Source organism: Epinephelus lanceolatus, chromosome 5, assembly GCF_041903045.1.
Source record: "Epinephelus lanceolatus isolate andai-2023 chromosome 5, ASM4190304v1, whole genome shotgun sequence".
In the NCBI taxonomy this organism is placed as follows: domain Eukaryota; kingdom Metazoa; phylum Chordata; class Actinopteri; order Perciformes; family Serranidae; genus Epinephelus; species Epinephelus lanceolatus.
In genome coordinates, this window is record NC_135738.1 from 38,806,052 (window position 1) to 38,831,439 (window position 25,388).

Below are 25,388 nucleotides of genomic sequence, written 5' to 3' on the forward strand. Positions count from 1 at the left end.
TGACCTGGGACTCCGCAATATCAGCACGCTCCTCAGCCTCTTCCAGCTCACGCTGGATTTTCCTGCACTTGGACAGATGGACGTTGGCCTGCTCCTCCTGAAAAACCATAGAGATTGATATTGTTTTAATGTCCACAAAGACCAAAAATCTACTTTGTGTAAAATAAACCTGCCACAGTAGCAAGGTTTTGAGTGTTGAAAATGTATATTTTGTCCTTACCGCCTCCTCAGCCTGCCTCTTGTAGGCCTTCACCTTGAGCTGCAACTTATCAACCAGATCCTGCAGCCTGGAGATGTTTTTCTTGTCCTCTTCAGTCTGTTAAAAGTAATTTAAAAGTAAAGTAGAAAATAAATGTACATGTTGACTTGAATTAAGTTGATTTCGATGTTAAATGTCAAAGTGACTGTACCTGATAGGTGAGCTCCTTTACTCTCCTCTCATATTTGCGGACACCCTTAACAGCATCTGCTCCACGTCTCTGCTCAGCCTCCACCTCTGCCTCCAGCTCACGCACCTTCAGAAAACAAGATAATGAGTATCCATCTTCTCTTCAAAACTCATGTTCCAGCTGTGAAAATTGTTATCCTGACTTTCTTACCCTTGACTCAAGTTTCTGGAGCTGCTTCTTTCCACCCTTCATGGCCAGCCTCATCCATCAGTGATGGCCTTCTTGGCCTTCTCCTCTGCATTCCTTGCTTCCTGAACAGTGTCATCCACTTCTCCCTGGACCTGGACCAGGTCAGCCTCAAGCTGCTTCTTGGTGTTCACAAGGCTTGTGTTCTAAAAAACGATTTAGGCACTTGAGTCAACAGGTTAGTATGTATTTTTACATCTTCACTGACCAGTGGATACTAGGTCAAAGAACCCCTAAGGATAATGTTCCGCCAGGACAGCTATCATGGCGTCAGAAATGCTAGATGGACAAGTTAGACTAATTTTAGTTGGCTGAAGGCCAAGTTCAATTTGGCAAAACACCATATAGGTAACAGCACATGTGCTACCATCCTATATAAGCTGTGTCTCTTTCTGTTCATGTATGACACACATAGCTTCTGCATGTGGCCAATGTTGATCCGAGCTTGTAAAAAACGTGCATTAAGAAAGAACTCCGTGATTGGCCTCATCCTTGCATTCTCCAGATGACAGAAAAACCTACTCTTACATCACATGCCTGATTTTGAAGTTATTTTAAATCTCATTAGCTTTTTAAATTATTGAATGAATGACTGGGTTTGTTCACCTGAGAGTGCAGAAGTCCAACACGCTCACTGGCATCCACCAGCTCCTGTTCAGCAACTTTGCGACTTCTCTCTGTCTGTTCCAGAGCAGCTCTGAGTTCCTCAGTTTCAGCTATCATGATACCGTTCCTACGATCCACCATAGCAGCTTGTTCCTTGAAGTCCTCCTGGGCTCTGACAGCATCATCAAGGTGCAGTTGCACATCCTAGTGGAAAAATATCAGGAAAATGTTCACATACATGTTTCCGTCACTGACCACAGTCTGTGCAACAGCTCTGTGTCTTACAGTACCTTCAGCTGCGCCTGAACATTTCTCAGTTGCTTCTGGGGCTCAGCAGCCTGGTGATTGGCGTGGCTGAGCTGAATCTCCATCTCATTCAGGTCTCCTTCCATCTTCTTCTTGACTCTCAGGGCATCTTTCCTGCTTCTGACCTCAGAATCCAGAGTGCTCTGCATGGAGTCAATCACCCTCTGGCTGTTCCTCTTGATCTGCTCCATCTCCTCATCTTTCTCTGCCAGCTTCCTGTCCACGTCACCCTTAATCTGGTTGAGCTCCAGCTGGACACGCAGGATCTTAGACTCCTCGTGTTCCAGAGTTCCCTGATGATATCAAAGAACGAAATGTCCATCTCTGCCTTCAAACCTTTAATAATATATTTGTCCCAGATTTATAATGTTTTTCAGATCTCTTAGAAAAAAAAGTACCTCAGCCTCTTCAAGAGCTGTCTGGATTTCAGCCTTCTCTGTCTCCACCTGCTTCTTGGACTTCTCCAGCTCATGGATGCTCTTGCCAGTCTCACCAATCTGTTCAGTCAGATCTGAGATCTCCTCTGCAGGGAGATAGAAGTGTAAATTGTGAAGCCTTAAAATGTAGAATATAAAGACTTTATTCCAAAACATTTTGAATACAGTGTAACTGTTAGATAATGTAGAACTCATGCTGCAGGTTCTTGTTTTCACGCTTCATGGTCTCCAGCTGATCCAGAGCTTCCTCATAGGAGTTCTTCATCTTGAACAGCTCAGTGCTGAGAGAACGAGCCTCCTTCTGTGCTCCCTCAAGCTCTGCCTGACCCTCCTCGTACTTCTGTTTCCACTCAGCCAACACCTGAATAACACAGTTAATGCAGTTTAGATTGTTACACAGCAATATAAAAACAAATGAAAGTGTCTTTTTCATTGTTTGTATGGCTGAGCCATATAAAGTAAACAATGCTACCTTGTCAAAGTTCCTCTGCTTCTTGTGCAGGTTGGCAGCCAGCCCATTGGCCCTCTCCACATCAATCATGAGGTCCTCCACCTCACTCTGGAGCCTCTGTTTGGTCTTCTCAAGAGAGGCGCACTTTGAGTTCACTGCCTCAATCTGCTCCTCAGCCTCCTGAAGGCGCTGGGCCAGCTTCTTCCTGTTTGGAAAAGGCAAGTTTTTTCTCCCAATGAACGGTTTGATTACTTGACGCCTCAGTAACAAGAATTTACAATGTGAGCTCTGAACACATTATGTAACAGGTAGCTGAATCCATTTGGCCCCAGTGGGAAGAGGGAATATTCTATTTGAATGGAGCTACTGGTGTTACAGATGTAACACTGGTGTTCTGCCCAGGCTTAATGTTCTGATGGTAGGGATTATTTTTCATTTTATTCTTAAACAGGTGTTGGATTAGGAAATAAAAATATTTTGGAAACATTTATTTAAATGCAAGTTTTAATGTTAGCAGTGCAGTTGTCAGCTGACTTATGCCAAAATGAAACACTTCTGAACTGGCCATTCAATTGTATGAATGTTACTCACTTGGCTTCCTCAAGCTCCTCAGTGCGCTGGATAGCATCGGTTTCATACTTTGATCTCCACTGTGCCACCTCACTGTTGGCCTTGGACATTCTACGCTGCAGCTCAGCCTTGGCCTCCCGCTCCTCCTCAAACTGCTCCCTCAGCAGATCATAGTCGTGACGGGCTGAGTGCAGGCCATGGGCAAGAGTATTCTTGGCCTGGTGTAAAAAATATTATTGAATATGCAAAATTCCTTAATCTCAAACATATATACCAATACACACTTACTGAACAGTTTCCTACCTTAACTTCCTCCTCAATCTCTCTCTTCAGCTCCTCAATCTGCTGTGTGAAGGCTTGTTTGTCTCTGGTCAGCTGGGAGACAAGCGCTTCTTTCTCCTCAATCTGACGGCTGAACTCACCTTGTGTAAGCGATGGCATGATACCATTAGTTTGTGTTTTGTTTCTTAATGACACACAAAAGATCATTCACTGATAACTTGTAGATACCATTTTCTGTTAGGAGACGTGCTTTCTGTGCACTTGTGTCATTGATTTGACGGACGTTTTCATCATTCTTGGTCTTTAGTTCACTAAGTTGGTCCTCAAGAGTGCGGCACATTTTTTCAAGATTTCCCTGATGAGGAAAAGAGAGATGAGATCAGTGATCAGATTTTACTTTGGCTATAATATTGATTACCTTATTTACTGTACTAATTTGGGTATTAAAATAGCATGCAATGCGTTGCACACCTTTGCTTTTGCAACATTCTCCATGTTGCTGGAGAGGTCGTCAATCTCCATCTTGTATTCACTCTTTTCCTTCTCAAGCTTCTGCTTAACACGCTGGAGGTTGTCGATCTGCTCTCCCAGCTCAGCAACGCTGTCAGCCTGCTTCTTGCGAAGAGCAGCAGCAGTGGCTTCGTGCTGCAGAGTGGACTCCTCAAGGTCACGACGGAGCTTCTGGAACTCAGCTTCACGCTTCTTGTTCATCTCAATCTCAGCAGCAGTAGCACCACTGGCCTCTTCCAGCCTCTCGCTGATCTCCTCAAGTTCCCTGGAGAGGTCAGCTCTCTGCTTCTCAACCTTGGCACGAGCAGCACGCTCAGCCTCAATCTCCTCCTCCAGTTCCTTAATACGGGCCTGTTGAATGTAGGTGTAATGTCTTTCAGTAAACTTCCACTTTTACTACACAACACAGGAAATGTAAACTATGCAGTGATGTTTTAGCACAATATGTCACCTGAAGCTCCTTAATCTTCTTCAGGAGCTGAGCACCCATTGACTGCTCATCTTCAATCTTGCTCAGGAGCTGACTGATTTCAAAGTCCTTCCTGTGAAAATAGTAGATAGAATAGACAGAGTTCATGTATTTGAGTATAATTTTTTACAAGAATCGTTGTTGGACTAAGTAAAAGAATACATATACTTTTTCATTTTCTCATCAGACTGCTGCTTGTCGTTCTCAAGATCCATGATGGATTCCTGGGCCAATTTCAGATCACCCTCGAGCTTCCTCTTGGCTCTCTCAAGGTCCATACGCAGCTTCTTCTCTTGCTCCAGAGAACCCTCAAGCTGAGAAATATAATGAGTTTTTAATTAACACATTCAAGAAGAATCTTGTCTTTTCAGCATATTTCTCTCGGAACCCGACCTGAGCCCGACATTATTTAATGACCAGAGCACTGAGTTTGTGTCACACAGTTGTTATGGTTACAGGCTATTTAACAGGCCGGTCGTGCTCAGCTGCGGAGAGGGAGTCCTCCATGTTTGAGACGGGAGCGGGAGGCGGGAGCGGGAGGCGGGAGGTCTGATGCTTCTAGCGAGAGGAGAGGGAGAAATAAAACAAAATAAGATAAAATAGGAAAAACCTGTCTCCCTCTTTTATTTTATTTTAAGCGTTTAATCAAGGCGGAGGCGGGCGGCTGGAGGTCTGAGACTTCCAGCGAGGAGAGAGGTAGAAACAAACAGCCAATGAGTGTCTGTGTGTGTTATGTCCAGGTGTTGTCACGTAAATAACTGTGCCCAAGCAATAAACAGGACAGACAATAGGATTTTAGTTATTTTTACACTACATTTTCACTGAAAGCTGACCAAATCCGACCCGAGCCCGAATACAATTTATAGCTACATTTTTGACCAAACCCGGCCGACCCGTCGGGTACCGTCGGGCTTGGATCGCCACACTCTAGTGTGTGTATGTGTCCCCTATTGGGGCCTATCTGAAATTTGTCTTTGAGAGATATTATTTTGTAATATAACTGAATTTTCTATCCATACATATAAATTTTAAATATATTAAAATTATAAGGCATCTTTGAGTAAACTGCGAGTATCATTTAAATAGGCTATGTCATGCCCGGCCGAGTGTCCTCTTTTTTGGAAATCAAAATATGGTCACCCTAGTGAAATGTAAATAGATTTATGTTTCTTTGAAAGTTGTAATATGGTTACATGTTATGCAGAATCTCAGTTTGCTTACCAATCAGCTCAGGCTTGTGGTTGGTCATTATCTGGTAGAAGATGTGGTAGCCTCTTTCATCAGGAAGCTGGAATGTCACTCTAGACTTCTCCAGCAGATCTACAAATATTGTTCAAGTCACAGCCTGGTCAATTCTGAATTCCAGTTGTTCATATGAGTGTTATTACTTACATGTGTCAATATCAGCTAGCCAGTTTGCCAGTTGTGCCAAAATGGATTCTGATGAATTTACCCTGTTTGGAAGAAAGGAATTTTTATTGTCCCATGACACTGACAATCTGTAACAAGACCTGTCTTGTGTAGAAATCGCTCCATACTTACAAAACGAGAGGAGTTGTCATTCCTCACAGTTTTGGCGTTACCGTAGGCCTCCAGCAGGGGATTGGCTACAATAATCTGATCCTCCAGTGACCCCTATAATTCACGTTTAAACTTGCTATCAGAAAATGACTTTATTTCCCCCCCAGGAAATATATGTTGTATTGAAAGATAACTGAGTTGTGATCATTATACAGTAACACACCTTTGACATGTCCCTCTTTTTGTCTCCACCTCCAACTAAGATTGTTGCAAAGTACTGGATGACACGCTTGGTGTTCACAGTCTTTGCAGCACCATATTGGCAGCAGCAGGGAGTACGGCAGGGAGTACGGCGTCTTGCACAGTCCGTGGACTTTGTTTAATCTTAATGATTTTAACTGCCCTTACACAATTACGAAACAGTCCAACCCCAAAAGTACCTGTTGGAGAAAGTATGGAAAACTTTCCAAACTTTTACATCCAGGAAGATCTCCCAGGAGTGAAACATCTCGGGTATGGACATGCGGTGATTTATGACACACTGGGGCGGCACTCGCTGCGTCCACTAACACGGAGAGGAAGGGAAGACTTTCATGTAATTATCTCCTTGTGCCTGCTTCTGTCCGGCGACATCCACCCACGTCCAGGTCCAGGATCTGTCGGCATCGGGATGACTGTTGGGCCTTTGACACATGATAGCTGGACTAGTAGGCCAGCTAACAACATCCAGCGGCAACTAGCCTGGCCGCTAACAACCAGCCAAGCTAGCAACCTGCTAGCTTGGCTTCACCTACCTCCACCAGTGTTCCAGCGGCTGTGTCTCCCTGTCGTCGGTCCCGACGGCATGAAGCCTGATGGCAGTAATCCGATGTTGGGTGAGATACCGGCGGCGCTCCAAACCTCAAAGACGGCGCGTCGCGACAGGACCCCGGGAACCAGTGACATCGCTCCCCGGCGATGCTACCCGACCCCGGCCATCAGCGGTGCCGCGCTGACGGCACAACGCCTAGCAGCACACCGGTTACCACCACCACCGTCGGCTCGCTGCCTGATGACGGTCATCCGTCTGGACGGACATCGGCTGTGCTCCAGGCAGTCTCCACCCTGGGATGTAGTAGCGGGTCTCAGGACAACAACGGCGCTCTCCTGCAAGACCATCCGACCCCGGCTATCAGCGGTGCCGCGTTGACGGCACAACAACGCCCAGCAGCTCATAGTCGGTTGTCACCCCGGTCCTCCACAGAGGTAAAAACTAGAAACTCAGTTTTTAAAAAACACCGTTCCACCGAATTTTTTCAGACATTTAATCAGGCCAAAATAGTGTGGGACCCACAGCGCACAAAGTTAGAGGACTGTTCTGTGGACATTTAAATATCAGAAGCATGGTTAACAAACACGAACAGCTAGAACATCTACTGGTTAATTCAAACATTGACTGCTTGGTACTGACAGAGACTTGGCTTAAACGCACGCCTCCAGAAGCTCTGGTTAACATGCCAGGCTACAATGTTTTTAGAAAGGACAGGGTTAAAGGAAAGGGTGGGGGCGTTCTGTTGTACATTAAAAACACCTTGCAATGCAAACAGATTGAATGGCCAGAGGAAGTTGAGCTAGAATGTGTTGGGGTGTAGGTTACATTATCAACTGAGATGTCCTTTGTTTTGATCTGTCTGTACCGCCATCCAACTGCAAAGGTAGATTTCTATGTTCAGTTAAAATTTCTGTTTAATGCCTGTGACTTTAACAAGGAAGTTATTGTTTTTGGAGATCTAAATATTAATTGGGATGATAAAAAGGGTAGGATAAACCTTAAACAGATCACAGATCAATATAACCTCTCACAGCTTGTGCAACAGCCCACTAGAATTACTAACCACTCTAAAACCAGAATAGATCTGCTTTTCATGAATAAAGCTGAGAGAATTAACAAAACTTGCAATTATCTGTCTGGCCTATTAGACCACAATATAATTTTCTTTTCAAGTAAACTAACTAAACAACGTCATGGTAACTCTCTCAACTGTCCCTCCTGCGAAAAGTCAGAACGACTAAGAATACTTAAGACTGAAATAAAAAATTTAGAAATTGCCCTGAGTGAGATAAATTGGTCTGAGCACCTCATATGTGAACGGGTGGATGACAATTGTAACATCTTTATGTCAGTGATTCAAAAAACAATGAACGGCTTTATTAAAAACATTAAACAGAAACTGAAGAAAAGAAACCACCTTCCCTAGCTGAATAGTACAATATGGTCACTGATGAAACAGCGGGATCATGCACTTAAGATAGCCCTTAAGACGAAATCAACACAAAATAGACATAAGTTCACCTCACTAAGGAATAAAGTGACTAAAGAAATCAGAACAGCAAAGGCAAACTTTTTTATTAATGTCATAATCAATGCCAGAGGCAATGCTAAGGAGATTTGGACAAACATAAAGAAACTAACAGGAAACGATACTATAAATAAGAACATTAGAGAGTTGCAAATAAATGGAAAACTAACTCATGATTCAAATGAGATTGCAACAGCCCTAAACATATACTATATTGACTCTGTGAAAGATTTGGCCACTAACTCCTGTCCACAAATCCAACTTACAATGCCTCTGAATACCGCTACTCCGGTTTTTAATATGAATGAAGTGTCTTAGTTAGATGTAAATAGAGTTATCTGTGGGTTGAAGAACTCAAAAGCCAAGGATGCATTTTATATGGACACAATGTTTCTCAAAACTCATAAACAATCGCTTATTGCTCCAATCACCAGCATCATTAACAAATCTATAATTGAAGGTAAATTTCCAAACTCATGGAAATCTGCAGTTATTACTCCAATCTTTAAATCAGGAGACCTTGCAACAATCAGTAACTACAGACCGATAAGCATTCTCCCTACAGTTTCCAAAGTAGCTGAAAAACTGGTGGCAGAGCAGTTCATTAAACATTTGAATAATAGTCCATACAACTTAAACCCAATGCAGTTTGGCTTCAGAAAAAACCATTCTACTGAGATGGCAATTTGTTTCTTTGTGGAAAATTTAAAGTCTAAAATCGATAGCGGTGGTGTTATAAGAGCTGTTTTTCTTGACTTGAAGAAGGTGTTTGATACTGTGAATCATCAAATTTTATTAACTAAGCTGTCTTATTTTAATTTGTCGGTAAATACATTGCAATGGATAGAATCATATATTGTGCAGAGGAAACACTGTGTTAGAGTACACAATACTACATCTGAAACTTCTGATAATACTCTTGGTGTACCTCAAGGTTCGGTTTTGGGACCATTGTTGTTCAGTCTGTACATTAATGATCTGCCAAATAGCTGTCCGTCAAACGTAACGTTCCAGATGTATGCTGATGATGCTGTTGTGTATTTGCATGCAAAAACTAAATGCCAAGCTGCACAAGATCTATCAGCTGCTATGTCCAAAGTGTCAAACTGGTTGAATCTTTCTCATCTGCATCTTAATGTGTCAAAAACTGTTTGTATGTCTTTTTTCTAAGAAGGCAAATGCTGACATAACTCCCGACGTGTATGTAAATGGAACAAAGCTTGAAGTTGTACAGGAATTTAAATATCTAGGAATTATCATTGATTCACAGCTATGTTTTAAACAACAAGTAAAAAAAACTGTGAATAGAATAAAATACAACCTGTCGAATTTTAGATACATTCGAAATAACTTAACTCTTGACTCTGCAAAATTATATCTAAATGCAATGATCATGCCACATATTACCTACTGTATAACAACTTGGGCATCGGCATGCAAGTCCACATTAAAGCCTGTCGAAATTGCATACAAGCAAGCTCTAAAAGTCTTAGACAAAAAACCCAACACACACCATCATTGTAACATCTTAAAGAAACATGAATTGCTGAGTTGGGAAAATATAATAAATTATGCAGATGCTTCCTTAGTGTATAAGATTCTCCATGGACTAGCTCCACCTCCACTAAAAGAATTTATAAAGACAAACTTAAATCGATCGACTAGATCAGGATCTAGAGGTGACTGTCTGGTCCCATTCAGAAAAAGTGCTTTTGGGCAGTCAGTTTTTTCATATCGCGCGTCACACCTATGGAACACGAACCTCCTCAGTGTCCAGGACTTTGACAGTGACTTTGCCACCATCTTTCTTGAGGATTGTTGCCTTCAGGTACAGCTCCTTGGCATCGGCCACGTAGCAGGCACTCTTGGCATCAAAAGGTTTGCTCTGAGCCTCAATTCTCTCCTTTTCTGGCTTCCGGAGGTAAATGGCAGCCTTGCCATAGATGGCCATCTCTGCGTCTGTACTCATGGTGGCGGCTGATGTCTGGTCGATAATTACAATGGAATTGCCATCATTAACTAATGCTTTTAAGTCTCTGGGCTCTAGTTTCCCAGCACAGCGCAGAGTGGGGAACCCCGCGCAGAGCTAGTTTCAAGCAGCGCAACCCAATACGCGCTCAGTTTGGTAGTTTGGCAGACCGAGGTGCGCTGAGATGGGTGTGGCGGCGCAGCAGGGGGAGGTGTCGACAGATCTAGCTTGGCGCAGTGACAGTTTCATGCCAAAAGGCTTCGCAGAAGGTGCACTAAAAGCATGCCAGCTGAAACCAGGTCTACTGTCAGCGCAGGCGGAGCACAGCCGGTGTAAGTGGAAGTTTGGCTGACCGGCGGACAGTGCGCACACGTCACCAAAACCTCACAGGCAGGTTTCCAGAATGTCAGGCACATTAATGGTGCAAAAAATACCCCAAAAAAACACTATTCAATGCAACTATCTGCAATCAGCATATAAATGTATCTCTATATCGACTGTCCTGTCACATCTGATGTCAGATCAAAGGGGATTGGCACCGTTTGGCATGTTTGGCACGCGTAATGGAAACCCAACCTGATTTGATTAACACAGCTCCAAACTAATGAGTTCACATCCCTCTCAGCCAACCACAAACAGCCACAGCATCAGATAAGGAGTATATATTCAGCATCTATCATCTTAGAAAAGTCAAAAGAAAATAAACCAAGTGAGAAAGCGAGAGAGAAAGAGAGAGCGCGCGCGCACGAGAGAAACGCAACATTGATTTACAATTGTGGTGACCTCCTCCCAGGCTACCTTTGCCCAAACATCAGTTTCCTCTTGGGAGAAGTTTGGCCGTCTGACGCTGCTGCTTTCTTCCGCCATGGCGAATTGAGTAAACTCTCATTACGCCTTTGGGTGGCGCATTTAAGGGCGAGGAGAGGGGCTCATTTGATTGGTGTGATGTGAATGGGCTGTGTAAAACCCACTCCACGCCTTCTCTCCTCCCTCTTTCCGACTTGCGCCAGTAGGAGGGACGGAGGTGGGATAGAGGAGTAGCTGCGCCAGGCGCACGGTGTGCCAAACTTACAAAATCTCCCTGGGCACACCCAGTTGGCGAAGCGCAGGTGTGCTGTGCCCCCGCCTCGCCCGGTCTGCAAAACTAGAGCCCCATGTGATTAAACAGCACATGAACTTAAATGTCTGCTGAATGATTAATATATCCAAACTCAAACATGTCTGTGTTTCCTTGCAGGTGGTCTTCAACTTCATTCAAAGTCCTTTTCAGACTCCATTAGTGAGAATGAACTAACTAATACTAATATTGTTTTGTTTTGTTAAAAAAGTCTGCGTGAAGAACTGTGGACACTGATTGAAAGAACAATATTTCCAGAGCCGCAAACTGGGAGATCCAGCCTTCTGCTCCTCTGCTCCTCGACTGTGGAACACCCTCCCAGAACACCTGAGGGTTCCACAGTCAATTGAAAAAAAAAGGGCCTTAAAACGTACCTTTTTAATAAATCTTTTACTCTGTAATTTTTGCTCGTGTTACTTTGATAACTGCTTTTAACTCTTGTTTTAACTTATTTTTTTCTTTTCTTGCTGTTGTAGCACTTTGAGATTTTTCATTAAATATGAAGTGTGTTACAAATAAAATTTATTATTATTATTATTATTATTATTATAATATTTTGCATATTTACCAAATGATTGTAAATTAAATTCAGACACTTAAAAGTTGTTCTTACCTGACCCCCTCTCTCTCAACACTATTCACCAATCCTGGTGAAAAAGAGTCTGGTAAGTTTAAAAACAAGACATCAAATGTTAATATAATTTATATCTTAAATTGAGGACACATTGATATGGTCTAAAGCTTAAGAGAAAATCATTTTTCAGTATGACAGTATCAGGCCTCTTAGAAGAACACTGATTTCAGAGCATGAAGGTTGATTATTCTCTGAAAGTTTTTGTCAAAGGTCTCTGAGATTTTTAACACTCTAGATGCATTTTGATCAGGGGTAAGAGTGAGCACTGAGGGTACACTGTTCTGGGATGCCAGCGTTCATTGAACTCCCTTATTCAAAAGTGCTGGCTCCGTAGCAAGAATTTGTCTTGAATTCAGCCACCTGTTCATTCATGCTTCTGGAAATTTTTCATGTTGGGATTACAGTGACAATATTGAAACCTCTTTATGACAGAGTAGTACATTGTTGGATGACTTGTAAATAACCCATGCCAGTGAGCACCAACCAGGATTTCAATGTTGAATTCTAGTTCAGAACAGATTGACATTTGGTCTGAATGTCCAAGACTACATTTTCTTATAATACTTGTTTTATTCACAAGTTTCCATCATATCATATCAAACTTCTTCCTACAACCAGAGGGACAAACCAGAGGGATAAACTAGAGGGACCCTGCATCAATTATGTATTGTTCTATCTCATTGTATTTAAAAAGCATTTTTCATGTTACATTTAAATTGTTGCTTAATAAATATAAATCTGTTGAAGCATGTGTAACATGATATTAATAATAATGATAATAACTTAGGCTTATATAGCACCTTTCAAGAGACCCAAGGATGCTTACAAGTACAAAAATAACCAAGGCCACTTTACAACAAGAAAAATAACAATCTAGCAATCTCCATGGGGAGAGAGTTCCAGAGGGATGGGGCTGCCACACTGAAGGCTCTAGCCCCGAAAGTTCGCCTTCTGGTGTGAGGGACGTTGAGGAGACCCAAGTCAGCAGACCGCAGGTTCCATGAGGGGGTGTAATCAGTAAGGAGGTCAAACATGGTCTTCTTTGTCTTGTAAGTGGAAACTATGGATGTGTTCGTATGATTAAGTATGTAACTTGTATGCTGCTATTGATGTCATTCTAAAGCCAGCACCACTTGTACTGTTTTATATTACAGTGAGCACTTTTAGGTTTAAAAGGTGTATTATTTGGACACTGTAGAGGATGAAAAATCTCAATATTGTGAATCCTGGTGACATAAGATCGAAATGCGAATGTACAATCAACATCTTCAGATAGTCAGTGAAAAACTTTTTACTTTTGAACCTTTTCAAAATGTCATTTTTCCAGTGACCATAAAAGTTTTTTCTTTTTTTCCACAATGTCATTTCAACATAAAAAGTTTGCTGGGCTAAATGTAAATAAAAAATCTATGCAGCATATTTTTTGTAGCCAGCAGATGCTTACATCTGCTCCGTCTGTGAAGACATATTTAGATCAAAATAACACAGACAATGTAGTTTAAGATCAAAAATTATTTTATTATGGAATATTTCACATCATATTATATGACAAGAAACAGCCCATCAGCTGAAATGCTTTACTCAGCTGCCTCTTTTCCCTGTAAAGAAGGAGAAGAAGAAAAAGGGGAAGAAGAGGAAAATTAATACACACAGTTCATATGCACACACACACACACACACACACACTTATTTTACTCTTTAAAGGATTTGTCTTGTTTATTTTATGGAGCTTAAGGCAAATATTGTAATTATTTTCAGTCATGATGAGAGTATTGCATGACCTAAATTTAATTTTCATTTAGCTGAAATTTGTATGTATTTACCTTGCCAGAGTCACGACTCTTCGCTCTCAACTTGTTGACCTGGGACTCCGCAATATCAGCACGCTCCTCAGCCTCTTCCAGCTCATGCTGGATTTTCCTGCACTTGGACAGATGGACGTTGGCCTGCTCCTCCTGAAAAACCATAGAGATTGACATTGTTTTAATGTCCACAAAGACCAAAAGTCTACTTCATTTGAAATAAACCTGCCACAGTATCAAGTTTTTGAGTGTTGAAAATGTATATTTTGTCCTTACCGCCTCCTCAGCCTGCCTCTTGTAGGCCTTCACCTTGAGCTGCAACTTATCAACCAGATCCTGCAGCCTGGAGATGTTTTTCTTGTCCTCTTCAGTCTGTTCAAGGTAATTTAAAAATAAAGTAGAAAGTAGATGTACATGTTGACTTGAAGTAGGCTGTGCTAAGTTGATTTCTATATTAAATGTCAAAGTGACTGTACCTGATAGGTGAGCTCCTTTACTCTCCTCTCATATTTGCGGACACCCTTAACAGCATCTGCTCCACGTCTCTGCTCAGCCTCCACCTCTGCCTCCAGCTCACGCACCTTCAGAAAACAAGATAATGAGTATCCATCTTCTCTTCAAAACTCATGTTTCAGCTGTGAAAATTGTTATCCTGACTTTCTTACCCTTGACTCAAGTTTCTGGAGCTGCTTCTTTCCACCCTTCATGGCCAGGTTCTCAGCCTCATCCAGGCGGTGCTGCAGGTCCTTAACAGTGACCTCCAGGTTCTTCTTCATCCTCTCCAGGTGAGCACTGGTATCCTGCTCCTTCTTCAGCTCCTCAGCCATCATAGCAGCCTAGAGAATACAGCATAAAACATTAATTAGAAATGTTGTGAAAAAAATACATTGGCTTATGAACAAATGAAGTTTAAACCTACATCAGTGATGGCCTTCTTGGCCTTCTCCTCTGCATTCCTTGCTTCCTGAACAGTGTCATCCACTTCTCCCTGGACCTGGACCAGGTCAGCCTCAAGCTTCTTCTTGGTGTTCACGAGGCTTGTGTTCTAAAAAACAATTTAGGCAGTTGAGTCATCACATGCCTGATTTTCAAGTTATTTTAAATGTATTTATTTTTATTTGTTTATGTTTAAAAAATGGGACAGAACATATTAATGAACATTAACAATGTAAATATGTAAGAGATTCTAGCCAAGCCGCTAATTTCCATCCCTTGTCCCATTGGGAGATAATCTCACTAGCTTTTTAAATCATTGAATAAATGACTGGGTTTGTTCACCTGAGAGTGCAGAAGTCCAACACGCTCACTGGCGTCCACCAGCTCCTGTTCAGCAACTTTGCGACTTCTCTCTGTCTGTTCCAGAGCAGCTCTGAGTTCCTCAATTTCAGCTATCATGAGACCGTTCCTACGATCCACCATAGCAGCTTGTTCCTTGAGGTCCTCCTGGGCTCTGACAGCATCATCAAGGTGCAGTTGCGCATCCTAGTGGAAAAATATCAGGAAAATGTTCACATAAATGTTCCCGTCACTGACCACAATCTGTGCAACAGCTCTGTGTCTTACAGTACCTTCAGCTGCGCCTGAACATTTCTCAGTTGCTTCTGGGACTCAGCAGCCTGGCGATTGGCGTGGCTGAGCTGAATCTCCATCTCATTCAGGTCTCCTTCCATCTTCTTCTTGACTCTCAGGGCATCATTCCTGCTCCTGACTTCAGAATCCAGAGTGCTCTGCATGGAGTCAATCACCCTCTGGCTGTTCCTCTTGATCTGCTCCATCTCCTCATCTTTCTCTGCCAGCTTCCTGTCCACCTCACCCTTAATCTGGTTGAGCTCCAGCTGGACACGCAGGATCTTAGACTCCTCGTGTTCCAGAGTTCCCTGATGATATCAAAGAACGAAACGTCCGTCTCTGCTTTCAAACCTTTAATAATATATTTGTCTCTGATTTAGAATGTTTTTCAGATTTCTTAGAAAAAAAAGTACCTCAGCCTCTTCAAGAGCTGTCTGGATTTCAGACTTCTCTGTCTCCACCTGCTTCTTGGACTTCTCCAGCTCATGGATGCTCTTGCCAGTCTCACCAATCTGTTCAGTCAGATCTGAGATCTCCTCTGCAGATAGACACAAATGTAAATCGTTAAGCCTTAAAATGTAGAATATAAAGACTTTATTCCAAAACATTTTGAGTACAGTGTAACTGTTAGATAATGTAGAACTCACGCTGCAGGTTCTTGTTTTCACGCTTCATGGTCTCCAGCTGATCCAGAGCTTCCTCATAAGAGTTCTTCATCTTGAACAGCTCAGTGCTGAGAGAACGAGCCTCCTTCTGTGCTCCCTCAAGCTCTGCCTGACCCTCCTCGTACTTCTGTTTCCACTCAGCCAACACCTGAATAACACAATTAATACAGTTCAGATTGTTACACAGTAATAGAAAGACAAATGAAAGTGTCGTTTTCATTGTTTGTATGGCTGAGCCATATAAAGTAAACAATGCTACCTTGTCAAAGTTCCTCTGCTTCTTGTCCAGGTTGGCAGCCAGCCCATTGGCCCTCTCCACATCAATCATGAGGTCCTCCACCTCACTCTGGAGCCTCTGTTTGGTCTTCTCAAGAGAGGCACACTTTGAGTTCACTGCCTCAATCTGCTCCTCAGCCTCCTGAAGGCGCTGGGCCAGCTTCTTCCTGTTTGGAAAAGGCAAGTTTTTTTCTCCCAGTGAACGGTGGGAAATTACCTGACGCCTCAGTAACAAGAATTTACAATGTGAGCTCTGAACACATTATGCAACAGGTAGCTGAATCCATTTGGCCCCAGTGGGAAGAGGGAATACTCTATTTGAATGGAGCTACTGGTGTTACAGATGTAACACTGGTGTGCTGCCCAGGCTTAATGTTCTGAGGGTAGGGATTATTTTTCATCTTATTCTTAAACAGGTGTTGGATTAGCAAATAAAAATATTCTGGAAACATTTATTTAAATGCAAGTTTTAATGTTTGCAGTGCAGTTGTCAGCTGACTTATGCCAAAATGAAACACTTCTGAACTGGTCGTTCAATTGTATGAATGTTACTCACTTGGCTTCCTCAAGCTCCTCAGTGCGCTGGATAGCATCAGTTTCATACTTTGATCTCCACTGTGCCACCTCACTGTTGGCCTTGGACATTCCACGCTGCAGCTCAGCCTTGGCCTCCTGCTCCTCCTCAAACTGCTCCCTCAGCAGATCACAGTCATGACGGGCTGATTGCAGGCCATGGGCAAGAGCATTCTTGGCCTGGTGTAAAAAATATTATTGAATATACAAAATTCCTTAATCTCAAACATATATACCAATACACACTTCCTGAACAGTTTCCTACCTTAACCTCCTCCTCAATCTGTCTCTTCAGCTCCTCAATCTGCTGTGTGAAGGCCTGTTTGCCTCTGGTCAGCTGGGAGACAAGTGCTTCTTTCTCCTCGATTTGACGGCTGAACTCACCTTGTGTAAGAGATGCCATGATACCATTAGTTTGTGTTATGTTTCTCAATGACACACAAAAGATCATTTACTGATAACTTGTAGATACCATTTTCTGTCAGGAGACGTGCTTTCTGTGCACTTGTGTCATTGATTTGACGGACGTTTTCATCATTCTTGGTCTTCAGTTCGCTAAGTTGGTCCTCAAGAGTGCGGCACATTTTTTCAAGATTTCCCTGATGAGGAAAAGAGAGATGAGATCAGTGATCAGATTTTACTTTGGCTATAATATTGTTTACCTTATTTACTGTACTAATTTGGGTATTAAAATAGCATGCAGTGCATTGCACACCTTTGCTTTTGCAACATTCTCCATGTTGCTGGAGAGGTCGTCAATCTCCATCTTGTATTCACTCTTTTCCTTCTCAAGCTTCTGCTTAACACGCTGGAGGTTGTCGATCTGCTCTCCCAGCTCAGCAACGCTGTCAGCCTGCTTCTTGCGAAGAGCAGCAGCAGTGGCTTCATGCTGCAGAGTGGACTCCTCAAGGTCACGACGGAGCTTCTGGAACTCAGCTTCACGCTTCTTGTTCATCTCAATCTGAGCAGCAGTAGCACCACCGGCCTCTTCCAGCCTCTCGCTGATCTCCTCAAGTTCCCTGGAGAGGTCAGCTCTCTGCTTCTCAACCTTGGAACGAGCAGCACGCTCAGCCTCAATCTCCTCCTCCAGTTCCTCAATACGGGCCTGTTGAATGTAGGTGTAATGTCTTTCAGTAAACTGTCGCTTTTATTACACAACATAGGAAATGTAAACTATGCAGTGATGTTTTAGCACAATATGTCACCTGAAGCTCCTTAATCTTCTTCTGGAGCTGAGCACCCATTGACTGCTCGTCTTCAATCTTGCTCAGGAGTTGACTGATTTCAAAGTCCTTCCTGTGAAAATAGTAGATAGAATAGAAAGAGTTCATGTATTTCAGTAAAATTTTTTTACAAGAATCGTTGTTGGACTAAGTAAAAGAATACATATACTTTTTGATTTTCTCATCAGTCTGCTGCTTGTCATTCTCAAGATCCATGATGGACTCCTGGGCCAATTTCAGATCACCCTCAAGCTTCCTCTTGGCTCTCTCAAGGTCCATACGCAGCTTCTTCTCTTGCTCCAGAGAACCCTCAAGCTGAGAAATATAATGAGTTTTTAATTAACACATTCAAGAAGAATCTTGTCTTTCCACTCTGAGCAACTTTGTGCACTTACATCATCCACTTGCTGCTCAAGCTTGGTCTTGGCCTTGGTCAGAGTGTTGACTTTGTCTTCCTCAGCCTGCAGGTCATCAAGAGTTTGCTGATGAGCCTCTTGCAGGGCTTTCTTTTCCTTGGTCAGCTTAGCAATGCTCTCATCTTGAGAGGCCATCTCCTCAGTCAGGTTCTTCACCTAAGTATGCGAGAAAGATTTTGTCAATAAATGATAATCATCATATTTTGGCTTGATCTGCTGGACAGAGTATTATTTAGGAACCTTGTTCTCAGTGGCGTGTTTCTCCTTCTCCACTTTGGCCAAGGTAAGCTCCAGGTCATCAATATCCTTCTTGAGCTCAGAGCATTCATCCTCCAGTTTTCTCTTCTTGGCAGTGAGCTCAGCATTGATTTCCTCTTCATCCTCCAGTCTCTCATTTGTCTCTTTGAGTTTGGCCTCCAGCTGAATCTTACTCTTGATAAGTCCCTCACATCTCTCCTCAGCATCTGACAGATTCTCTGCTTCCTAGTTAATTTCATGAAAAAACATGTTAGCACATTGACAGTGAAAAACCGAAAAAAGCACAACTGTCTGTTGATGTGAACTTACAGATGCTACTTGCAGCTGCAGATCATTCTTCTCCTGCAGAAGGGACACCATCTTCTCCTCCAGTTCCTTCTTCTTTGCCAGGGCAGCAGCCAAGTCATTTGTCATCTTATCATAGTTCTCCTTCATATTTTGCAGCTCCTTCTCAGTTTCAGCACTCTTCAGCAGAGGCTTGATCTTGTAGTACACCTTCATCCATGGCCAGTGTTTCACATTCATGAATGAGCGGACATTGTACTGAATGGTGTAGATGGCTTCCCTGCAGACAAGATGTTGCTGTTATGGACAATGTTGTTCAGGACTTTTCACACCATCATTTAGAATGATCTGTTTTCAACATGCCTCCTCTCCATCATCTTCACAAACTCCTTCCTCATGACGTAACCACGGCACAAAGCCTGAGTCATGGTGACCAGAGTTGCCAGTTTTTCATCTCTCATCTCCTCAAGGACACCCAGCAGACCAGCCTTAAAGAACACCTGGACAAACAAAAAATAAAAATAAATGCAGGATAAACTCAGATAGCGTTTACTTCACCTATGATTAAAGGCCTCTAAGGGGTTTCGTGAATGGAAACATGCTGGCTGCTTTGCCCCTCTACTAACATCTGAGTACTTGGAACTGAATTCATTAAAGTCAAGTAAGTAGCTTTCAGACGTTATGCTTTATTATTAATACATATGTCTTGTACATAACATATAATTGATAGAAAAACCATCAAACACACTGGACTGAACAACTTTATTATTCTTCATTTTTAAAAAAAGGACAGAAAGGTGCTTACCTTAGTGTGTCCGAATTTATATTCATCGTGATTAACATCAATTGACCCAAGCAGCTTCTCTGAAGCCTTCTTGTTGTCAATGAACTGACCCTCAGGGATCACACTGGCATTCAGCACTTTGTACCTTTTATGAGAGAGTTAATGGTCAGTGTGAGCATTTTCTTTTAATTATCTGCATCAAAACTATGTTGAAATATTCACTGATACCTCTGCTTGAAGTCACCATAGAGGATTCTGCTGGGGAAACCTTTTCTGCAGATTCTGATACCCTCCAGCACACCGTTACACCTGAGCTGGTGGATGACCAGGAAGTTCTCCATCAAGCCTGAAAAACAGAAATTTCTTGATGAACTTTTTTGATGAAATAATCTCCTTGTTGAAACAACACAAAATGTCATAAACCACACCAACAAAACTAAACCAATTCTTAGTGACTCTGTTGAGATTATGTTCTTCATGTACCTGGAGTCTTTGACTCATTGGGAATCAGGCAGCGCACAAAGTGAGGATGGGTGCTCCTCAAGTTAGTCATCAGCTTGCCCAGGTTCTCCTGTAGATCCAAAATGATCAGTCTTATCACGAGTGAGTTTTCATACAGACTGAGATATGTGAAATGCATTTGCAATTTTAAATCTTACTCTAAACTGTGAAGACACAGTTTGCATAGAACCACCCTTCTTCTTGCCTCCCTTCTTGCCACCACCAGTCTCTGTTGATAATTTACAGTACACATATTTTGTTAGAATGTGATGTCAAATGAACATGAACACATGTTTGTCATTGAAAAATATACAGTATGTTTGACCTTGAGATGGGTTTTAGTTTACTGTAGTTACTATCATACCCTCAACGACAGGAGGATACAGGACAGGCAGCAGTTTCACTGAGGATTTCTGGTACAGCTGTACAACGGAATCATTCAGTGGGTCCTTGTTCTTGTCCAGCCAGCCAATGATATTGTAGTCCACAATACCAGCATAGTGCACCAGAGAGAAGTGGGCCTCAGCCTTGCCCTTGGCGGGCTTTGGCTTTTCAAATGCTTTGTTTTTGCCAAGATGCTGGTCATACAGCTTGTTCTTGAAGGATGTGTCTGTGGCCTTGGGGAACATGCACTCCTCTTCAAGGATGGAGAAGATGCCCATAGGCTTGAAAAAACATTGGAAAAAGTATGTCATTAAGTGACACATTAAGTCAAATCGAGAACAACTACATATAATCACAAAATCAAGTGACTACCTTTTCAATCAGCTCAATGCAGGCAGCCAAATCCATGCCAAAGTCAATGAACTCCCAGATAATACCCTCCTTCTTGTACTCCTCTTGCTCCAGGACAAACATGTGGTGGTTGAAAAACTGTTGCAGTTTCTCATTGGTGAAGTTGATGCACAGCTGCTCCAAGGTGTTGAACTGTGAGGGGAAAAATAATTAGCATAGTCTCTTGCAGGCAATAAGAATGATTCCGTCATGAAAATTATTAGCTGCTGAATTTTTGGAAATGAAGCTTACATCAAAGATTTCAAAGCCAGCAATATCCAGGACACCAATGAAGTACTGTCTTGCTTGTTTGGTATCCAGTGTCTGGTTGATACGGACGACCATCCACAAGAACATTCTCTCATAGATAGACTTGGCCAGGGCACTCACTGAGTTATTCACCTGAATAAAAACAAGGATGTCATTTTATAAAGTCCATCAACCCTGTTGTAAAATGCTGATTACTGGTAAATCAAACTTCTCCTAATGAGACAAATCACACTAAGGGCACTATTTAGATGGTCTAAAATGCAAAGCGCCAGGCGTGCGGTGCATGGGCGTCTCCCAGTCACTTGCTAGTTAGACAGCGCGTTTTCAGACTGTGTGCCATGGCGGAGAGTCTAAAAGGGTTGGACTTACTCTCTGAATTAGTCATGGGTGTGTTTTGGGCGTATCATTCAATAAGCCAATCAGAGTGTCACCTCTCATTCCCTTTAAAAGAGACGCGATTGGAGCGCACGGCGGAGACCTAGTTAGATGGCGGACCTACCAACTGGAAACAGTGAGCGTTTTACAGCTGAGGAGACAATAAATGTATCTCTATATGGACTGTCCCATCACATCTGATGTCAGATCAAAGGGGATTGGCATCGTTTGGTACGTTTGGCACCTGTAATGGAAACCCAACCTGATTTGATTAACACAGCTGCAATCTAATAAGTTCACAACCCTCTCAGCCAGCCACAAACAGCCATAGCATCAGATAGGGAGTATATATTCAGCATCTATCATCTTAGAAAAGTCAAAAGAAAGAAACAGAGTGAGACTGCGAGAGAGAAAGAGAGAGCGCGCGCACGCACTAGAGAAACGCTGTCAACAAATTGTAAATTATTCAATTTATTTTATTTTAACCAGGGAGGTTAGAGAGCCCAGCTCCCTCTCCAGCATCCTGAACCCAGATGACAAGGGCGCAGGGCGTGAAAATGACAACTGCACCTGCATCTAAATAGCATTGATACTTGCAACATGGATTATGCGCCCTCCGCCGTCCACTTTAGACTATCTAAATAGGGCCCAATGTATCCAAAATTTGAAATTCAGCTGAGGTGGATCTTGACTTAATTTGCATCATGCATTTAGCATGCAATGCATAAAACACATCAAAAGTAGTAAGACATTAAACTCTTCCACTGCATTTCTTCTTTCAAATAAACTATTTTTACATTACATGACATAATTTCACTACAACCAACAAAAATAATCTGTTTTCTATAGTAGGATATTGGATGTAAATAATTCATGTTTACCTGAGGTACAGTCTGTCCCTTGGTGACAAATTCATTTCCGACCTTTACTCTTGGATAGCACAGAGCCTTCAGCATGTCAGCTGAGTTCAGACCCAGTAAGTAAGCAACTTTGTCAGCCTCTGAAACCATTCAGTGATTTCCATCAGAAACCAGTGTGATTAAAAATGTTATTACTGTTGTGCTCCAAGGTATTTTGTAATAGCTGACACTGAATACTCACCCTCTGTGCCATCAGGCTCAGCCTGCTCCTCACGCTGCTTCTGCTTGAACTTCATGTTACCATGGTGGAGCACAGCACCAGTCATCTTGTAGATACTTGACTTCTCTTCACCGGAGAAGCCCAGGATATCGATAGCATTCTAAATTCGAAAGAGGTGTCCACACAAAATATAATCACTTAAGTAATTGCATCTGAAGAAGCACTTTTGATGATGCATTTCATGCACAAAATATATTTAAACATTTTGAAGTGGGGATCACTCACATCAGTGGCTTCCAGCTCAACTTTGTCATCAATGCTGGCCACAGTGATCTGACCCTGGCTACACATGGGAAAGTCATAGGGGTTGGTTGTGATGAGTGCCAACTCTGGAAATCAGAATGGGGTGAAATGTAAATAGATTTATGTTTCTTTGAAAGTTGTAATATGGTTACATGTTGTGCAGAATCTCAGTTTGCTTACCAATCAGCTCAGGCTTGTGGTTGGTCATCATCTGGTAGAAGATGTGGTAGCCTCTTTCATCAGGAAGCTGGAATGTCACTCTAGACTTCTCCAGCAGATCTACAAATATTGTTCATAAGTCACAGCCTGGTCAATTCTGAATTCCAGTCGTTCATATGAGTGTTATTACTTACATGTCTCAATATCAGCACTAGCCAGTTTGCCAGTTGTGCCAAAATGGATTCTGATGAATTTACCCTGTTTGGAAGAAAGGAATTTTTAATGTCCCATGACACTGACAATCTGTAACAAGACCTGCCTCGTGTAGAAATCGCTCCATACTTACAAAACGAGAGGAGTTGTCATTCCTCACAGTTTTGGCGTTACCGTAGGCCTCCAGCAGGGGATTGGCTGCAATAATCTGATCCTCCAGTGACCCCTATAATCCAGGTTTAAACTTGCTATCAGACAATGACTTTAGTTTTTCCCCTGGAAATATATGTCATATTGAAAGAGTTGTGATCCTTATACAGTTACATACCTTTGACATGTCCCTCTTTTTGTCTCCACCAATTGAGATTGTTGCAAAGTACTGGATGACACGCTTGGTGTTCACAGTCTTTCCAGCACCAGATTCTCCACTAGGTATAGACACAGACTTATAAGAAGCTGATCAAAATATCTGACTGTGTTAAACAGAGTGAACAAATGTAAATGTGACAAACTTACGTGATCAAGACAGACTGGTTCTCCCTATCTGTTAAATAAAAACAAGAATTAATGATGTTTTACTGCAACAGAAACCTCATATAAACTGGACATTGTTACGGTAATGACTTACCAGTAAGCATGAACTGATAAGCGTTGTCAGAGACAGAGAAGATGTGGGGTGGAGCCTCCATACGCTTCTTGCCTCTGTAGGCAGTCACACATTCAGAATCGTAGACTGGGAGCCACTTGTAGGGGTTCACAGTGGCACAGAACAACCCAGAGTAGGTCTGAAAGTGATCACAGAGATTCAACAGTTAACTCTGTGTTTCTGTCAATTATTTCCAACCATACTCTTATGTCATTAGGCACATTGTCTTACGTAGATCATCCATGCTGCATAACGCTCTTTGAGGTTATACAGCACAGAGGCTTCATTGAGATGGGTCATCATGGCCATGTCCTCAATCTTGTCATACTTGGGAGGGTTCATTGGAGAGACGTCATCTTCTTTGACTGTCCTCTCCTGGAGCAAAACATTTATGATTATCAGAACTGATCATATTGAATTTCCAGATTACTCAGACTTATGATACCAACCTCCTCAGTGTCCAGGACCTTGACAGTGACTTTGCCACCATCTTTCTTGATGATTGTTGCCTTCAGGTACAGCTCCTTGGCATCGGCCACGTAGCAGGCACTCTTGGCATCAAAAGGTTTGCTCTGAGCCTCAATTCTCTCCTTTTCTGGCTTCCGGAGGTAAATGGCAGCCTTGCCATAGATGGCCATCTCTGCATCCGTACTCATGGTGGCGGCTGATGTCTGGTCGATAATTACAGAGGAATTGCCATCATTAACTAATGCTTTTAAGTCCATGTGATTAAACAGCACATGAACTTAAACGTCTGCTGAATAATTAACATATCCAAACTGAAACAAGTCTGTGTTTTCTTGCAGGTGGTCTTCAACTTCATTCAAAGTCCTTTTCAGACTCCATTAGTGAGAATTAACTAACTAATACTAATATTGTTTTGTTTTGTTTGTTGTTGACATTGATTGAAAGAACAATATTTTGCGTATTTACCAAATGATTGTAAATTAAATTCAGACACTTAAAAGTTGTTCTTACCTGACCCCCTCTCTCTCAACACTATTCACCAATCCTGTTGAAAAAGAATATGGTAAGTGAAGGTTTAAAAACAAGGCATCAAATGTTAATATAATTTATATCTTAAATTGAGGACACATTGATATGGTCTAAAGCTTAAGAGAAAATCATTTTACCACAAGCAGGAACTCACAGGTCTTCAGCGTTGCACACTGTGTCCACAACCAGCCTTTTTATTGAATGAGGTTTGATGACACTGCTCAAGTTATATATGGTATACATGCCAAATGTGGTAGGACATATAGGCAGTCATAAAGACATGTTGTAATCATGTATCATGTGATGTTTCAGGTTTCAGTCATGGCCACGTCCTGGTTTATTCTTAATCATTACTTCATTTTACAGAAGGTATA

The 25,388-nt window shown here is 42.2% G+C and overlaps 4 protein-coding genes across 4 annotated transcripts; 1 reads left to right on the forward strand and 3 right to left on the reverse strand.

Annotated features, from left to right (window-relative positions):
- Positions 1-410: 410 nt before the first annotated feature.
- Positions 411-2,157, reverse strand: LOC117262771 (uncharacterized). Its single transcript, XM_078168201.1, has 5 exons — positions 1,946-2,157; positions 1,532-1,840; positions 1,242-1,445; positions 600-781; positions 411-515 (listed from the first exon to the last, which is right to left on the reverse strand). Exons 1-4 carry the CDS (start codon positions 2,138-2,140, stop codon positions 650-652), a joined length of 840 nt encoding a protein of 279 aa, XP_078024327.1. The 5' UTR covers positions 2,141-2,157; the 3' UTR covers positions 411-515; positions 600-649.
- Positions 2,145-6,732, reverse strand: LOC144458313 (uncharacterized). The gene is made up of 10 exons (XM_078168323.1): positions 6,582-6,732; positions 6,217-6,227; positions 4,435-4,580; positions 4,249-4,339; positions 3,759-4,148; positions 3,516-3,642; positions 3,309-3,427; positions 3,027-3,223; positions 2,457-2,640; positions 2,145-2,345 (listed from the first exon to the last, which is right to left on the reverse strand). The coding sequence occupies exons 1-10, from the start codon at positions 6,730-6,732 to the stop codon at positions 2,160-2,162; spliced, it is 1,602 nt and encodes a 533-aa protein (XP_078024449.1). The 3' UTR covers positions 2,145-2,159.
- On the forward strand, positions 6,068-11,654 carry LOC144463519 (uncharacterized). The gene is made up of 2 exons (XM_078168202.1): positions 6,068-7,032; positions 11,333-11,654. Exons 1-2 carry the CDS (start codon positions 6,745-6,747, stop codon positions 11,387-11,389), a joined length of 345 nt encoding a protein of 114 aa, XP_078024328.1. The 5' UTR covers positions 6,068-6,744; the 3' UTR covers positions 11,390-11,654.
- Positions 11,655-13,340: 1,686 nt separating this feature from the next.
- On the reverse strand, positions 13,341-25,178 carry LOC144463520 (myosin heavy chain, fast skeletal muscle-like). Its single transcript, XM_078168203.1, has 41 exons — positions 25,152-25,178; positions 24,997-25,030; positions 24,468-24,689; positions 24,250-24,393; positions 24,001-24,157; positions 23,889-23,916; positions 23,701-23,800; positions 23,506-23,598; positions 23,354-23,417; positions 23,181-23,279; positions 22,983-23,086; positions 22,719-22,857; positions 22,499-22,617; positions 21,225-21,374; positions 20,955-21,125; positions 20,563-20,863; positions 20,357-20,427; positions 20,181-20,268; positions 19,926-20,043; positions 19,719-19,842; positions 19,277-19,413; positions 18,938-19,193; positions 18,611-18,853; positions 18,350-18,526; positions 18,124-18,269; positions 17,937-18,027; positions 17,447-17,836; positions 17,204-17,330; positions 16,997-17,115; positions 16,715-16,911; positions 16,142-16,325; positions 15,865-16,030; positions 15,631-15,755; positions 15,217-15,525; positions 14,927-15,130; positions 14,568-14,693; positions 14,314-14,484; positions 14,125-14,229; positions 13,925-14,020; positions 13,670-13,801; positions 13,341-13,444 (listed from the first exon to the last, which is right to left on the reverse strand). The coding sequence occupies exons 3-41, from the start codon at positions 24,672-24,674 to the stop codon at positions 13,424-13,426; spliced, it is 5,799 nt and encodes a 1,932-aa protein (XP_078024329.1). The 5' UTR covers positions 24,675-24,689; positions 24,997-25,030; positions 25,152-25,178; the 3' UTR covers positions 13,341-13,423.
- Between the last annotated feature and the right edge of the window lie 210 nt (positions 25,179-25,388).

What these genes read in the sequence shown, in the direction of transcription:
- LOC117262771 (XM_078168201.1), bottom strand. Translation starts at nt 2,140, where the DNA reads ATGTTTTGGAATAAAGTCTTTATATTCTACATTTTAAGGCTTCACAAT. An exon ending in ATGTTCAGGCGCAGCTGAAG is followed by an intron (nt 1,446 to 1,531) that starts GTACTGTAAGAC and finishes TTTTTCCACTAG; the next exon opens with GATGTGCAACTGCACCTTGA. An exon ending in TTGGACTTCTGCACTCTCAG is followed by an intron (nt 782 to 1,241) that starts GTGAACAAACCC and finishes ATCGTTTTTTAG; the next exon opens with AACACAAGCCTTGTGAACAC.
- LOC144458313 (XM_078168323.1), bottom strand. Translation starts at nt 6,732, where the DNA reads ATGTCACTGGTTCCCGGGGTCCTGTCGCGACGCGCCGTCTTTGAGGTT. An exon ending in AGAAGATTAAGGAGCTTCAG is followed by an intron (nt 4,149 to 4,248) that starts GTGACATATTGT and finishes TACATTCAACAG; the next exon opens with GCCCGTATTAAGGAACTGGA. An exon ending in AGATTGAGGAGGAAGTTAAG is followed by an intron (nt 3,224 to 3,308) that starts GTAGGAAACTGT and finishes TTTTTACACCAG; the next exon opens with GCCAAGAATACTCTTGCCCA.
- LOC144463519 (XM_078168202.1), top strand. Translation starts at nt 6,745, where the DNA reads ATGCTACCCGACCCCGGCCATCAGCGGTGCCGCGCTGACGGCACAACG. An exon ending in CACCCCGGTCCTCCACAGAG is followed by an intron (nt 7,033 to 11,332) that starts GTAAAAACTAGA and finishes GTTTCCTTGCAG; the next exon opens with GTGGTCTTCAACTTCATTCA.
- LOC144463520 (XM_078168203.1), bottom strand. Translation starts at nt 24,674, where the DNA reads ATGAGTACGGATGCAGAGATGGCCATCTATGGCAAGGCTGCCATTTAC. An exon ending in TGAGCCTGATGGCACAGAGG is followed by an intron (nt 22,618 to 22,718) that starts GTGAGTATTCAG and finishes GAATGGTTTCAG; the next exon opens with AGGCTGACAAAGTTGCTTAC. An exon ending in ACTGATGAGAAAATCAAAAA is followed by an intron (nt 18,028 to 18,123) that starts GTATATGTATTC and finishes CTATTTTCACAG; the next exon opens with GAAGGACTTTGAAATCAGTC.